This window comes from Falco rusticolus, chromosome 1 (assembly GCF_015220075.1).
Source record: "Falco rusticolus isolate bFalRus1 chromosome 1, bFalRus1.pri, whole genome shotgun sequence".
In the NCBI taxonomy this organism is placed as follows: Eukaryota; Metazoa; Chordata; class Aves; order Falconiformes; family Falconidae; genus Falco; species Falco rusticolus.
Window position 1 is genome coordinate 45655439 of NC_051187.1, and position 12449 is coordinate 45667887.

Genomic DNA, 12449 nt, shown 5'->3' on the forward strand with positions numbered 1-12449 from the left:
GGCTCCAGAGCCTGTGGGCTCCAAGAGGAAGCCACTGAACAATTCTGGCAAGAACTGCTCAGATAAGATTATTTCACCAGTGTGCCATGGATACCATAAATATAAAACTTAAATAAATAGACTTATTTTGTTTAAATGCTTTTTTTTACAAAAAAAACCAAAAACGTGAAAAATAGGATGCTGTTGCAGCTGGGCTCGATTTCTTCCTTTATAAGGCTGTTGTTAAATGTTGTTAAACAGCATTTGAATGATATTATAGAAATCAACTTTGTAAAACAGCACCACCACCAATGTGCAGATTAACACTACAGTGCTTGTCTTTGCCAAGGAAATTCCAGAGACTTACAAAGTCACTTCATTTGGGGGTGCTTAATATGACTTAATCACTATTAGGGGAATAGAAAATAATGTTTCAGATAGGAAACAGGATTATTCTTTTTTGCATGTTGTTTATGATGTTTTTCTGTCCTTCAAATAACCTTATGTATCATGAAGGATAAATTTATATTGTGATACAAAACCAGAATCAGCCTGGCTATACCACCTCTTATTATACCTCTTATTTCTTAAAAATAAATGTGGTAAGATCTTCACATGAATGCAATTGCATAAATAGTGTAACAGATGCTGTCTTAATTTCTGATCTGAACAAAAGAAAGCGATGTTATTTGTGTTTTTAACAGTGGTTAAATGACCTCTGCTTTTTAGTTCTCATTTATCATTGTAAATTACAAGTTTAGTTCTGCTTACAGTCTACTGTAAGCAATTATCCCGTGAATTTCATGCATGGAAAGTAGAAATCAGTTTATTACAGTCCATGTAGACAGTACTACAATCAAAGAAAATAAACCATTATTAATTTATGGTGTGTTCTTTAAATAAAAGCTTTTCCTAGACTGTTTGGTTTTTGGTTTTGTTTGCGGTTTTTTTGGTTGGTCATAAAATTCTTAGTATAGTCACGTCTTTTATGGATGTTCATAATTAAAGGGACAGGTTGGAAGTTCTATTTCAGCAAAAAACAACTGCCCAACTGTGGAAAAGAAACCTTTACCTTTCATGTATTTGACAAGTGTCAATGAAATACACTGCAGTGTTTCCATAGTTTTTTAGGGATAGCTTGATTTAGTCAATACCTCATTCTGACAGGTGTGCTCCTTTTTTTCTGGTGCTACTCTTTTTAATCATTTTCATTGTAGTAATTAAACAAAATTGTTTATAAGGATCAGACCTATTATGCCATGTAATGGACCAATACAAACTGAGGGAATGAATATCTTCATGGCAAAGGGGAATTTGGTGTCGGAGCTGTATGACAATGTGAAGTTGTGTAGGTTAGAGCACGTACGAGCGTCCACCTCTAGTGGTTAAAATAAATTCATGTTAAAGAAAAGAAACAAAACTGCCTATCAACTATGTATGGATGGGGATTTTTGCCACACTATTAGTAAGGCTCTAGAATCCTAGATACGTTGAATTAATCAGCTAATCCTGCACTGACAGATTTTTTCATTCCACTTCATCTCTGGCAAGTGATTCCTTATTCCCTCTCCAAAAAGTCTCACACAGGTGTCTTCCACAACTCTCTGGAAGGCGTCCAATTTTAGACTGTTCCAGATCAAGAGGGCAAAGAAGTCCCATAGAGTTTGCAGACTCCTTCACTGCTTTTTCAGCACTCCCCCTCTCCTGTGAAAGGAATGGCACTTGAGGGTCCCTGCTGCCTGCAGGCGCATGATGTGCAAGAGGGAGATTGGTGTTAGGTGACCCTGAGAGCTCCTGGGAACTAACTGTAATTTGTCTGACAAAAATGGCCTTGGTGCAGCTTTCCTGAAGATTGGACTTCCATGAAACCAGTAAGAAGAGATCAGCTGTGCCCTGAATGAGCTTCAGTCCCCAAATGATCTTAAGGAGCAATCTCTACCAGTGCACATTGCAGTTCAGTTCTGCAGTAGGAATGAGGGTCGGAATTCCAGCTGTCATGCTTTGCAGTGAGCATCAGATGAGGCTATGCTATCTGAAATGTGCTCTCAAACTCTAGGATATTAATTGAGAGAATGTATCATTGAGGCTTCAGACAATTACCTTTATGAGATGTGTGTTGGAACTGGTGGAGTCTTAAAAGATACGTAATTGTTTTGCCTGTATTGGGTCCCAGTAGTGACATAAAAATGAGTATAATTTTCCTGCAGTAAACAGCTTGCACTTCTCCCCGTTGTGCTAACACCACAAAAAAATAAAAAACCAAACCAGCAGAAAGTAAAGATTTGGATTGCATTCTGATCTCCTGTGCAGCTCCTTAATCCTTAGGCCAAGAGGCCAAATCCTTATGAATACTAAATGACCCCTAATTTGATGGAGAGCCTCATAAAGCCAAGGGAATTACGAGGAGTTAAAACACAGTAAGACTATCATCTTGTTCCATGTAAGTAAATCTGGATGTAAGGTACAAAGAGGCACTAAGATTACTTGTAGCAAGGATGGTTTTATTTATCTCTTTGCTTAGTTATTTTCTCTCCATCCCCACCCCTTCCCCTCAAGAAGCAGATTTATAGTTAATTATAATTAATGGTCTTGTGGTCTGTCATTAGATGGGTTTTGTGTCTTCGTGGTTCCTACTGAATCTGAAGAGATGTATCTTTGCTTATCATCAAGTTACTCCTCCAGAAAAACTTTGCACCAGAAGTGCCTTTAAAATCCTCTTATACATTGTCTTGTTCACAGTGACAGTAATAAATGTCTTCTGCTCAAAAATGTCCAATTAATGTGGCACTGAAGTGATAAAGACATGAGCCTTCTCCTGCTAAGACAAAGCAAACATTTGTTTAACTGGATGTAAGAACAGGGCACTTTAGCCTTGAACATCAAATCACTATTCTGATAATTTCCCAGAGGACTATTTTTAAGCCTTAGTATTAAAAGGATCATCTTAATGTGACTACAAGAGCAAAACAAAGCATTTATATTTAGTCAAAAGAACTGAATTTGGATAGTGGCAGTGTTTTCTTTTACAATATTTCCTAATATCAGTATGTAACAAAGTAATTTTGAAATTTTCAAATATTTTGCAGTATTTTCTCTTCAAAAGCAAACAAGATTAATGAAATCTGACTTATATGGTTGCACTGAATTTATAACAATGATGCTAGTTGTACCCTTAATGCACAGCTCAGCTTTCTGAAAAACTGTGACCACATCTTCCTCTCCGCAGTTACATTCTTTCTGAGGAAATCAGTTTTTTGACAAAGTTTGTGTCAGAATCAGTAAGACTATTTTTACGAAGGACATGCTGTATTAGGCTTTCCCCTCCCCCCCCCCCCCCCCCCCTTAAACTATATATAATGAGATAAAGTTTAATATGAAGTCCAGAAGACCATGGTAACCTTTGAAGCAGAGCAATGTCGCTAGTATCTCTGAGCCTGCAGAGATTTAAAAATAGGCACTGTGGTAAGGCGCACTGGCATGTGGATACCCTGGTACGATGATACAGACTGTCTCAACGGCACAGAATGATGCATTATGAGTGATCACAGGCAAAACTGTCCTTATCACATGGTTGGAAAGAAAATGCTTTTGCTTTAAAGAAACATTTTGAGAGGGGTAAGTGCACATGTATCCATACTAATTTTTTAGCTGATACTTCCTCAGATTAAAAAATTTGCAATGGGCTTCCTGGTCAAATATGGGATTAGCAATGCTCGACAGTACTGACACTAAGTCATTGTCTCCAGTAGATATTTGAGAAGGGTCTGGCTCTGACACATTCTGACACAACATGGCTAGCTAGTGTTAGTGTGGGTTTTATTTCTTGTTCTGGCTTTTGCTTCTCTTTCTGTGAAAAGTCACTTCAACTGAATATGAATAACAGCAGGTCTACCTACTGTTTCAGTGGAAAGGCAACTTTTAACCAATTAAATATACTTATAATAAAATTATATACTTTTGGATCAAACCAAGCAACTTCGGGAGATTTCATTACGTACTGCATGTAAAAGGCCCTAGGGAAACTGGTTTATTGGATTCAAGAGAAAATAAAAAGACATGAAATGGAAGAACAAGAAAGCTGACCTCAGAAAATATCAACCCTATATCAAGGTCAAAAATGGTTCAAAAATTTACTTAATAATAGTCTTTATAAAGGTACTCCATGAGGATGATGATTTCATACCATTATTGAAGTCACAGGGGGGAAGAAGATGAGACTTGTCTAGCACCAGAGTCCTGTCACTGCCCTAAGACACTTCCAGACCATACTATTTTTTTCCTCTGGCTAAGGCTTTTTATTGTAAGTAGTATATTATACAAATATACAAGTTTACAAAGCATAATTTGGCTTTCATCAAAATCAAAGGCCAAATTCCTGGACCTAATGGCATTTATCAAGGAGGTCTTTCTTGAGACTATGATGTTTAATACTGCTTAGCTTGTATGCTGCAGACAGACACAGGGACTCCTGTGAGAAAACTATCAATTTCTTTTTTGTCAAAAGCACAGTGAAAGCTGACAGACCCCTATGGGTTACAGAAGGGGTTTTTTAATCTGTTAATAATCTTAAGGTAAGGAAGTTCTCCATGCCACCTGTCCTATACTTCCCAAAAGGAGAGCTGGAGCATGTCTCAGCATGATTGGGAGCAGACACTTTTTGTCCTGACTGTGCACCTCATCTTGGTTCTCACACACCTTCAGATCGGTGGATTTATTTCCCCACCCACCCCCCTTTCCTCAGATGCTTACACTGCTGAGAAGGAAATGGTTTGTCACAGGAGCTTTCAGGCTCCAGGTACAGGGCTATGTGCCTGGAAAGGCTGCAGCCACCAGCAAATACAACGGTAACATGGTTTTCCTCCCATGCTGTGTTGCTGCCTGCTCTCCTGGGCTGGCAGCCTGTCACAGCACTAGCAATTAGCAGCTGCAACAAGGCTTTTACCATCCCATCCCATCCCAGGTTAACTTCCATAAGCAGCTCCCACACCTTGCCCCAGCACAGCCACCGATCTCCCACAAGGTTTCAACAGTTCATCTGCTGTCCGGGATATTGCTTTGTATTCTTCAGGCCACTCCACCCTGCTTCTTGCCTCTGCTGCATCCTTCTCCTTGTCTCTCCCACATCTAGGGCACACACTCTCTCTCCTCCCTCTGCTGCTTCCAGGTCTTCCTTCACCCCAAGCTCCCCTTCCCTCCCCCTCAGAGCTATTTAACTACTCAGCAGAACCAGCCACAGCTGCACCTTGTCCACATGAGCCAGCCCACCGCCCCTGAAGCCAGCCCACAGCTGTATATCATCAATAACTAACCTGCCTTCATTCCTTTACAATTCCTTTACAATTCCTCTACAGCAGCCCTGCCCAGGGCTGCCTGTCCCCCGCAGGGACTGCGCAGCCTGCTGTGACCACAGCTACTCTAGACCTGTGGGAGCCATACCCGTCTGTCTCAGCCGCTGTTGCCATGGTGCCATGGAGAACCACAGAGGCTCCAACCTCTTCCCCACAACCTAAATCAATGTCCTCCCATGTCAGCCCGTGCTGGCGCCCCTGCTGCGCTGGCCTGGTGGCTTGGGAGCGGCCTGGCCACACCAGCGCTTCTTCATGGGCATCTGCTGCTTCTCGGCTGAAAGAAGAGGGACAAAGGCCAGCTATCAACAACATTTAATCTTTGACATTTACAAAAAGTCAACTTTGTCAACAATCTTATTTTGTAGAACTGAAAAAAACATTTATATCCCTCATGCAAGTCATCATAAGAGTTTTAACATTCATGATACACAAAGACCAGCTGTCTGAGAGGGTTTTTTCCATCTTCTTTTTTATTAATAGAGTGATCACTGTACCAGTACAAGCCTTCATCCCTCTAACTCCAGTGGGTAGCTGGCTCTGCAGCTGCCACTTCCTGGTTGTATTTAGCAGATGCTATCAAAACAAAACTCCTACCTTCCCATTAACTTAGATTTTTAGTTACGGAAGGAATTGACCCATAGTAGTATAGCTGGCCTATGGACTTGATTAAATGTGCTATTTGAAAATCCATTTTAACGTGCTTTGTTTTCTAGGGAGTGTACCTATCTGTACCTGTATGTACGCCTGTATACTTATGGGAGTGATAAAATGCCATTGGATCCTGTAGTGAGGGACATCTTCCCAAGACACGTTGACATACATGATGGAGACAGCATCACACTGCTAGTTGCTGCTGTGCATGAAGCCCGTAGGAGCATCTGCTGCAGCTCAAACTAGATGAGTCCTACTCAAGAAGCATAGGGTGGAGGGATCCTTGTGTTCAGAATTTATTCTGTTTTTCCTAATGTTCCAGACTGGGAGAACATTGAATGGATGGTCCAGTTCTTTCCTCTCCCACTCACAGAAGTTACTTTTTCTGGAATTGCCTTCTGCCTGATTTCACTTGCTGCTGCTGCTGCTGCTGTCTGCTGCTTCTGTATTCCTTGCTTATACTGGGACAAGTTACACTGGCTGTTGAAAGAAGGTGGCAGGCGGAAAGGTTATTCAACATTTCAGAGGAAAGGCAGAGACATTTTGGAGAAGTCAAAATATAATTCTGATTATTGCTTTATAAATAAAAAGAAAATATACATTCTCCCATCACTGTCCTAAAAAAGATAAGATGGCAGATTTAGATGGCACAGGACTAAAGACGTTCAGTAGCTGTTTTGATTTAATTCTCTATTGCCAAATTACCGTTTGTTGTGCTTTAATCAGTGTAAAAAGTAAGGAGCACAGTTACTGACTTCATCCAGGGAAACTGATTTAAATATAAAATCACCAGTGTACAGACTAATCTTTGTGTGCCTCAGAAACTAAAGGAAGGTCTTATTCGCATCCTAGCATGATTCCGTGTGTCATATACAGTAAAAGTGAGTAGAATTCGATCTGAAAAGAGTCATTACTGAATAAACACTAATTTCATATTTAAATAATGTTCCTAAGTGTAGGTGCTAAAAATCATTGACATTCTGAAAACATACAAAGAAAGGAAGGAATAGAAAATATATAGCAAGTAGGAAAGAAGAGAACAATAAATTCAGAAGAAAAAAAAAGCTGGAAATAATATTTCAAGCTGAAACAACGTGACTGCTTTCTTATCCTCTTATACTACGTGGTTACATCACATGGTATAAATAAGGTTAGATGATATATTACAATGACATGAAAATGTGTAGACATGAATCAAACATAAACTGATATAACTTCTGTAGAACTACAGCATTGTGTTCTAACTGTGGATTTAGTTAATTTTTCCCTAAGTTTATCTACCAAGACTAGCCATAAATATTTTTAAATTCAACTACTTAAAACTTTTAAACAGCTATTTTAAAATCTATTGTTCCAATATTCTGTATTCTGCACCATTTGTACTCTATAAAATGACATACTGTAGGTTTTTAGGAGATAATATCTGCAAAATGCAATACTCAGTGTCCAGGAAGAAACTACTAAAGTATGTCACTAGCGAAAACAAAGAACAATGGGTTACTGGGAACTAGGCTTCAGGGAAATATCTTAATGACAGAAGCAGAGATATTACCCACTGGTATTATGTAATAAACTGCTTAGCAGATGATGGCTTGGGGAGAAAAGGTCTCAGAATTGTAACACTGTGATAAAAATAATTTGATGAATCCTCAAAATAAAAGAACTGCTTTCACTTCTAAAGACTAACTAGAAGGGAAGTATCTTGAAGCAAGGAATACACAATAAGACTTCCTCCACACCCATTTATAAAAATAATAACTTTATTTCTCACCCTGGAGGCTATGAAAAAAGCCTACTGGATTAGAAATCTTAGTGGAGAAAAGGAAATAATCACTAGCTAGACCTGGGGAGAGCATTTACAGCTTAAAACTCAGGGCAGAGGTTTTGTACATTTACTGCACCCTGAGGGCGAAGGTGAGTTATTAAGTTAGAGTAATCCACGCGGGGAAAAAAAAGTATGGGCGAATATATATATATATACACACACACACACTCTTTGCATTTGTGCTGCGAAATGTAATATGCATGTGATTTCAATTTGGAAGAAAAAGTACTGGTCAGGCTAGAAAGGAAGGAGAAAAGGAGAGAGGGAAGGGAGATGGAGAAAAGGAGAGAAGGAAGGGAGATACAGAAAGTGTGTGTCTGTGTGTCTGTCTGTGTGTGCCCGCGCGCATATGTGCATATTTATTTGAAAGCTGTTCCAGCTCTCCAAAGCAAGTGGGTCAGCTGTAATGCAGTGCAGTAAGCTTTTGCTTTTTGGAAAAGGAAAAGGGGCGCTGCCTTTCCATTATCTTTATCTTTCCACTATCACTTACTTATGTAATGGAGGCTTACTCTGATCAGAAGCATGTTGTATGGTTCAGGGGAGTCATCACTGCAAGAACAAAGGCATAGGTAAGTTCAGGCCTGGCTGAAAATTACATAAAATGACAAGCCAGAGTAAAAACTGGCTAAGGAAATCAGAGATAGGCTGTACTGGGTAAACACAGTGAGAAGGAAACAATCTAGACAAGAACAACTACCCACAAACCCGTTCCAGGGAATAAGGCAATCGGGGAACCAGCAGCAAAGCATCTTGCAAAGATATTGCAAAGTATAAGTCAAAAAGCTAAGGAAAAATATTTTTCTAATCACACCCAGAAAACAGAAAAAATGTTTAATTATCTTAGAAAAGAGTCAAAGTTGGCACTGAAATAGTCTCAACAGTTAGTTATTTAGTAAACTGTATGTATTTTATTATAGGTTAATGACAGTTAATACTGATATGTCTAAGTAGTTTGTCTTACATTTATTGCTCATTATGTATTCTGTATAATTCCAAAGCACAGATTGCCAATATTTCAGGTAATGAAAATGGTATTCTGGTTTTGTTCACTGGCCATGATTTCCTATGTGTAACAGATGTAAGAATATTATAATATATCTATACATTTCTGCCCAGTGCAAGAAATACATGCAGCCATAGAACTATCCGTTTACACAAAACACTACTAATCACAGCCAAGTCAGACTAACTAAACTAAACTAATTTAGCTTTTACAGCTATACACGTCAGCAGGCTTGAAAGCCAAACTTGTTTGTTTTATTTTATCTTGGGGCACATAAAATCATTATATTTGGCAGCATGGAATAAGGGACATTAAATCAGCTTTTATGCTGTTGTTAAGAAACCCGTAGAGGATGGGATTCAAGCAGCAGGACATCATACCCAGTAAATGGCATATGCAATATACTAATTTAAAATGTCTATTAGAAATAAGAGTGGCATTAAAATCTGTCACAATGTGGAAAAGGTGAAGAGGCATCCAACTGAAACCAAAAACTAGGATTAGCACTGTCAGTCTGCAAAAAACTCTCCTAGATCTCATCTTAATTCTGACAATGGATCGGGATACTGTAATCGCATCCTGGATCTTTGTATTTTCTTCTGGTTTCATCTCAAAACAGATAGGTATCCCAGGGATGAATTTACTAGAGGAAGAGAGCTGGCTTTTTTCTGTGCCAGATATTTCTGGGAAGTCTCTGGAATGAGTATCCTGATGATGCCTTGAAATAGTGGGCATCACACTTGAAGTCTTTTTACTGTATCTTCTGTGGTGCTTTCTGCCAAAGGCGCAGCTCCATCTGGGATGTCTGGAGGGCTGCACCTGTGTGCCGGTACTCCTGGTGGGCTGAAGAGTTAGGTTTATCATCTCCTTTTCTTCAAACTTGTTTTCCTTGTTTGACAGTCTGGAACCTATGGTCCTGCAGACGCTGGTGTGACTAGCGGTTAAACACACCAGTGGCAATATATACTGCATGAACAGTAAGGCTATCGTAAAGGCGATTCTGTAGGAATCAGAAGGCCAGGACTCAATGCACAAGAGCCTGTTCTCCAGTGCCTCTACATTCAAAGTTTTGCTGAGGTCTACAATTTTGTGGAAAACTGGCAGAGGGGAGCAAATTGCAAAGCCAAAGGTCCAAATGGTCACTACTAAGAAATAGCCTTGTTTTGCTGTTAGATTGCTAGAAAGGGGATATTTTATCATACGGTACCTGACTGCAGCAATAGATATTAACATCAAAGTTGAAACTAGAACTGATGTGCACTGGAGGAAGGGCATTACATGACACAGGATAGTGCCAAACATCCACTGGTCAAGCAGGATGGATGTCAGTGTGAAAGGTGAACAAAACAGCACCACCAAGATGTCAGAAAAGGCCAAGTTACCAATGAGAATGTTTATTATTGTCTTCTGCTTGCGCTTTAGTAGAGCTGTTAGTATAAGCAGATTTCCCATAAAGCCAGCCAGACTTATAAGTGTGTACAGCCCAATAAGAAAATACTGTATGTCATCAACACTACTCTTATAGTCTTCCCAGGCAGAAAAATTCTTTGTAGCAGCAGAGGTATTCTTGGTAAGTGTCCTGTTGTTACGGTCTCTGAATCCTAAATCCATTTTACAGTCCTGCTTAGAATGAGAAAGGCATTAATTAGAATCTGAAGGAAGGATGATACTGCTGTTGATCAGAATGTAAAGGAACATAGTTTACTTTGTATCACCTTAATGCAAATAAATTAATAATGACGTTATTCTACAGTGAGGCAGATCCTGCACAACTTCAGGTCAACATGAATTATTTTCCTAGGTTTTATCATGTGGTGTTCAGCACACCTAGGCCTCCTACCCGGCTGCTCACAGGGGACAACGGCAATTTAAGGTTCTGCATTATGACGCTGGCTTTTAACTACGCTTTGCTATAAAACATATTGTCAGCATCTCCGTGAGGGAGCAGTTAGCTACAAAAGCAATCCATTTAGAGTCAGTGAGATTACTCATGTGAATAACAGCTCATTGATATGAGTAAGGAAATTACAGTCACCATCTGGGCATGTGCCTAATCATTACATGACAGCAAATTATAATGAGAGCACCTGAAAATATATGATGTTTTGACATATGCTAACAACTGCAGTAGTATTTCTTACCTTGCTAGTAGAAAACTAACACAAAATAGATGAGAGCTTTCAAAAAGGATCAGTTTATAAGGAGAACCACTGTCAGTTATCCAAGATGGAATTCCTAATGTGGTGCATATACAAACCATCTTCTATAAAGTGTTGAATATCATATATTAACTGTTGCTCAAGCAGAAGGGAAAACTGCCTAAAAAACATCCGGAGTCACTGGATGTAATACAGAGAGGACAGTGTTAACTGGAAGCAAACCCCACACAGCCATTTGAAAATTTGGGGAACAGCTAATTATTCAGCACAGAAACATCTAACATTAAAACTTACTCAGCATAAAGTTATTCTGTCTACAGAATCTTCATGTACTAGTCTTCATCATAGAAGAAACAGAAGGACAAGGGAATTCAGTTTAAAGCCCGCTTTACCTTAAACACCTGCATGTACTAAATTTTCAAAGTCATAATTCCCCACAGTGTCAATCTCCTGTACAAAACTGCTTAATGTTTAGAAATCTTAGGCGAGAGAAAACAAAAAGATCTAAACAAATCCAAAACATACATAAACTGAGCAGAAGGGTAAACCTGTCAACTGAAAAAGGCAGGGCTCTTCAAGGATGTAGCGATCCACAGCGAGCTGCGTTGTGCTGGCTTCTTCGAAGTGCAGTAATATTATTTGGTTTCCTGAACACGTGTAAATGTGCTCCTTCCTTCACATCACGTATGTGTTCCTACTGTTGGATGCCAAAGGGAAACCCAAACCATAAAACACCCTCAGAAGATTCACTGACTGTGTTTTGATGGGAAGGTCCCTCATGTATGATTAGAAGTACTTATTTTTTACAAAATGTGAAGATATTGCAAGTTTTTATGTCTTACAAATAATGTGCTGGGGAGAGGTGAAAAGAACTAAGTCTTGACGACTTCTCACAATGTTAAGTTAGAGTGTTTTTTAATAGATAAAATAGAAGTAAGAAAAAAATATGTGAATTTAGATAATCTAAATATTATAATTGTGTGTGCACAAGCAGGATAGCATTAATGCAAATTACTTCTGTTTAATTTTTCCCAGTCTCTAGCGTAATGGTGGAAAACCGTGTAACAGACAACAACATTACCTGAGACTACCCTTGCCTCTAGACCAGCTCGGAAGAGGCGGACTAGAGATTCCAATCTCTCTATTTCTATATTGATATTATCAGAGGGGTTTTATTTTGGTGGGCTTCTTTTTATACAACATTTAGCTAAAGAAGTAAATATTTTTTAACTTAATTTTTCTGAGTTAATTTCTCTGAGTTACTAGTAATCATCTGAAAATTGTATGATCTGCAGACCACGGTGACTTCCAAATCAGCTGAAATTTCTTTCTGTTCTCTAAATGTGACTGAACATAACTTCTGTCTGAGAAAACTACAGCAGGGCTCTGCCCTGGATAAAATACATTCCCCTACCTTGGGATTATGGAATTATGTCCCCGTGATGTCATACCTGTATAATTTTTTTTCCATTCCCCTATCTCAG

The 12449-nt window shown here is 39.1% G+C and overlaps 1 protein-coding gene across 1 annotated transcript; it reads right to left on the minus strand.

Annotated features, from left to right (window-relative positions):
• Positions 1-8693: 8693 nt before the first annotated feature.
• On the minus strand, positions 8694-10847 carry NPY5R (neuropeptide Y receptor Y5). The gene has a single exon (XM_037400778.1). It carries the CDS (start codon positions 10415-10417, stop codon positions 9089-9091), a length of 1329 nt encoding a protein of 442 aa, XP_037256675.1. The 5' UTR covers positions 10418-10847; the 3' UTR covers positions 8694-9088.
• Positions 10848-12449: the final 1602 nt, after the last annotated feature.

What these genes read in the sequence shown, in the direction of transcription:
- NPY5R (XM_037400778.1), bottom strand. Translation starts at nt 10,417, where the DNA reads ATGGATTTAGGATTCAGAGACCGTAACAACAGGACACTTACCAAGAAT.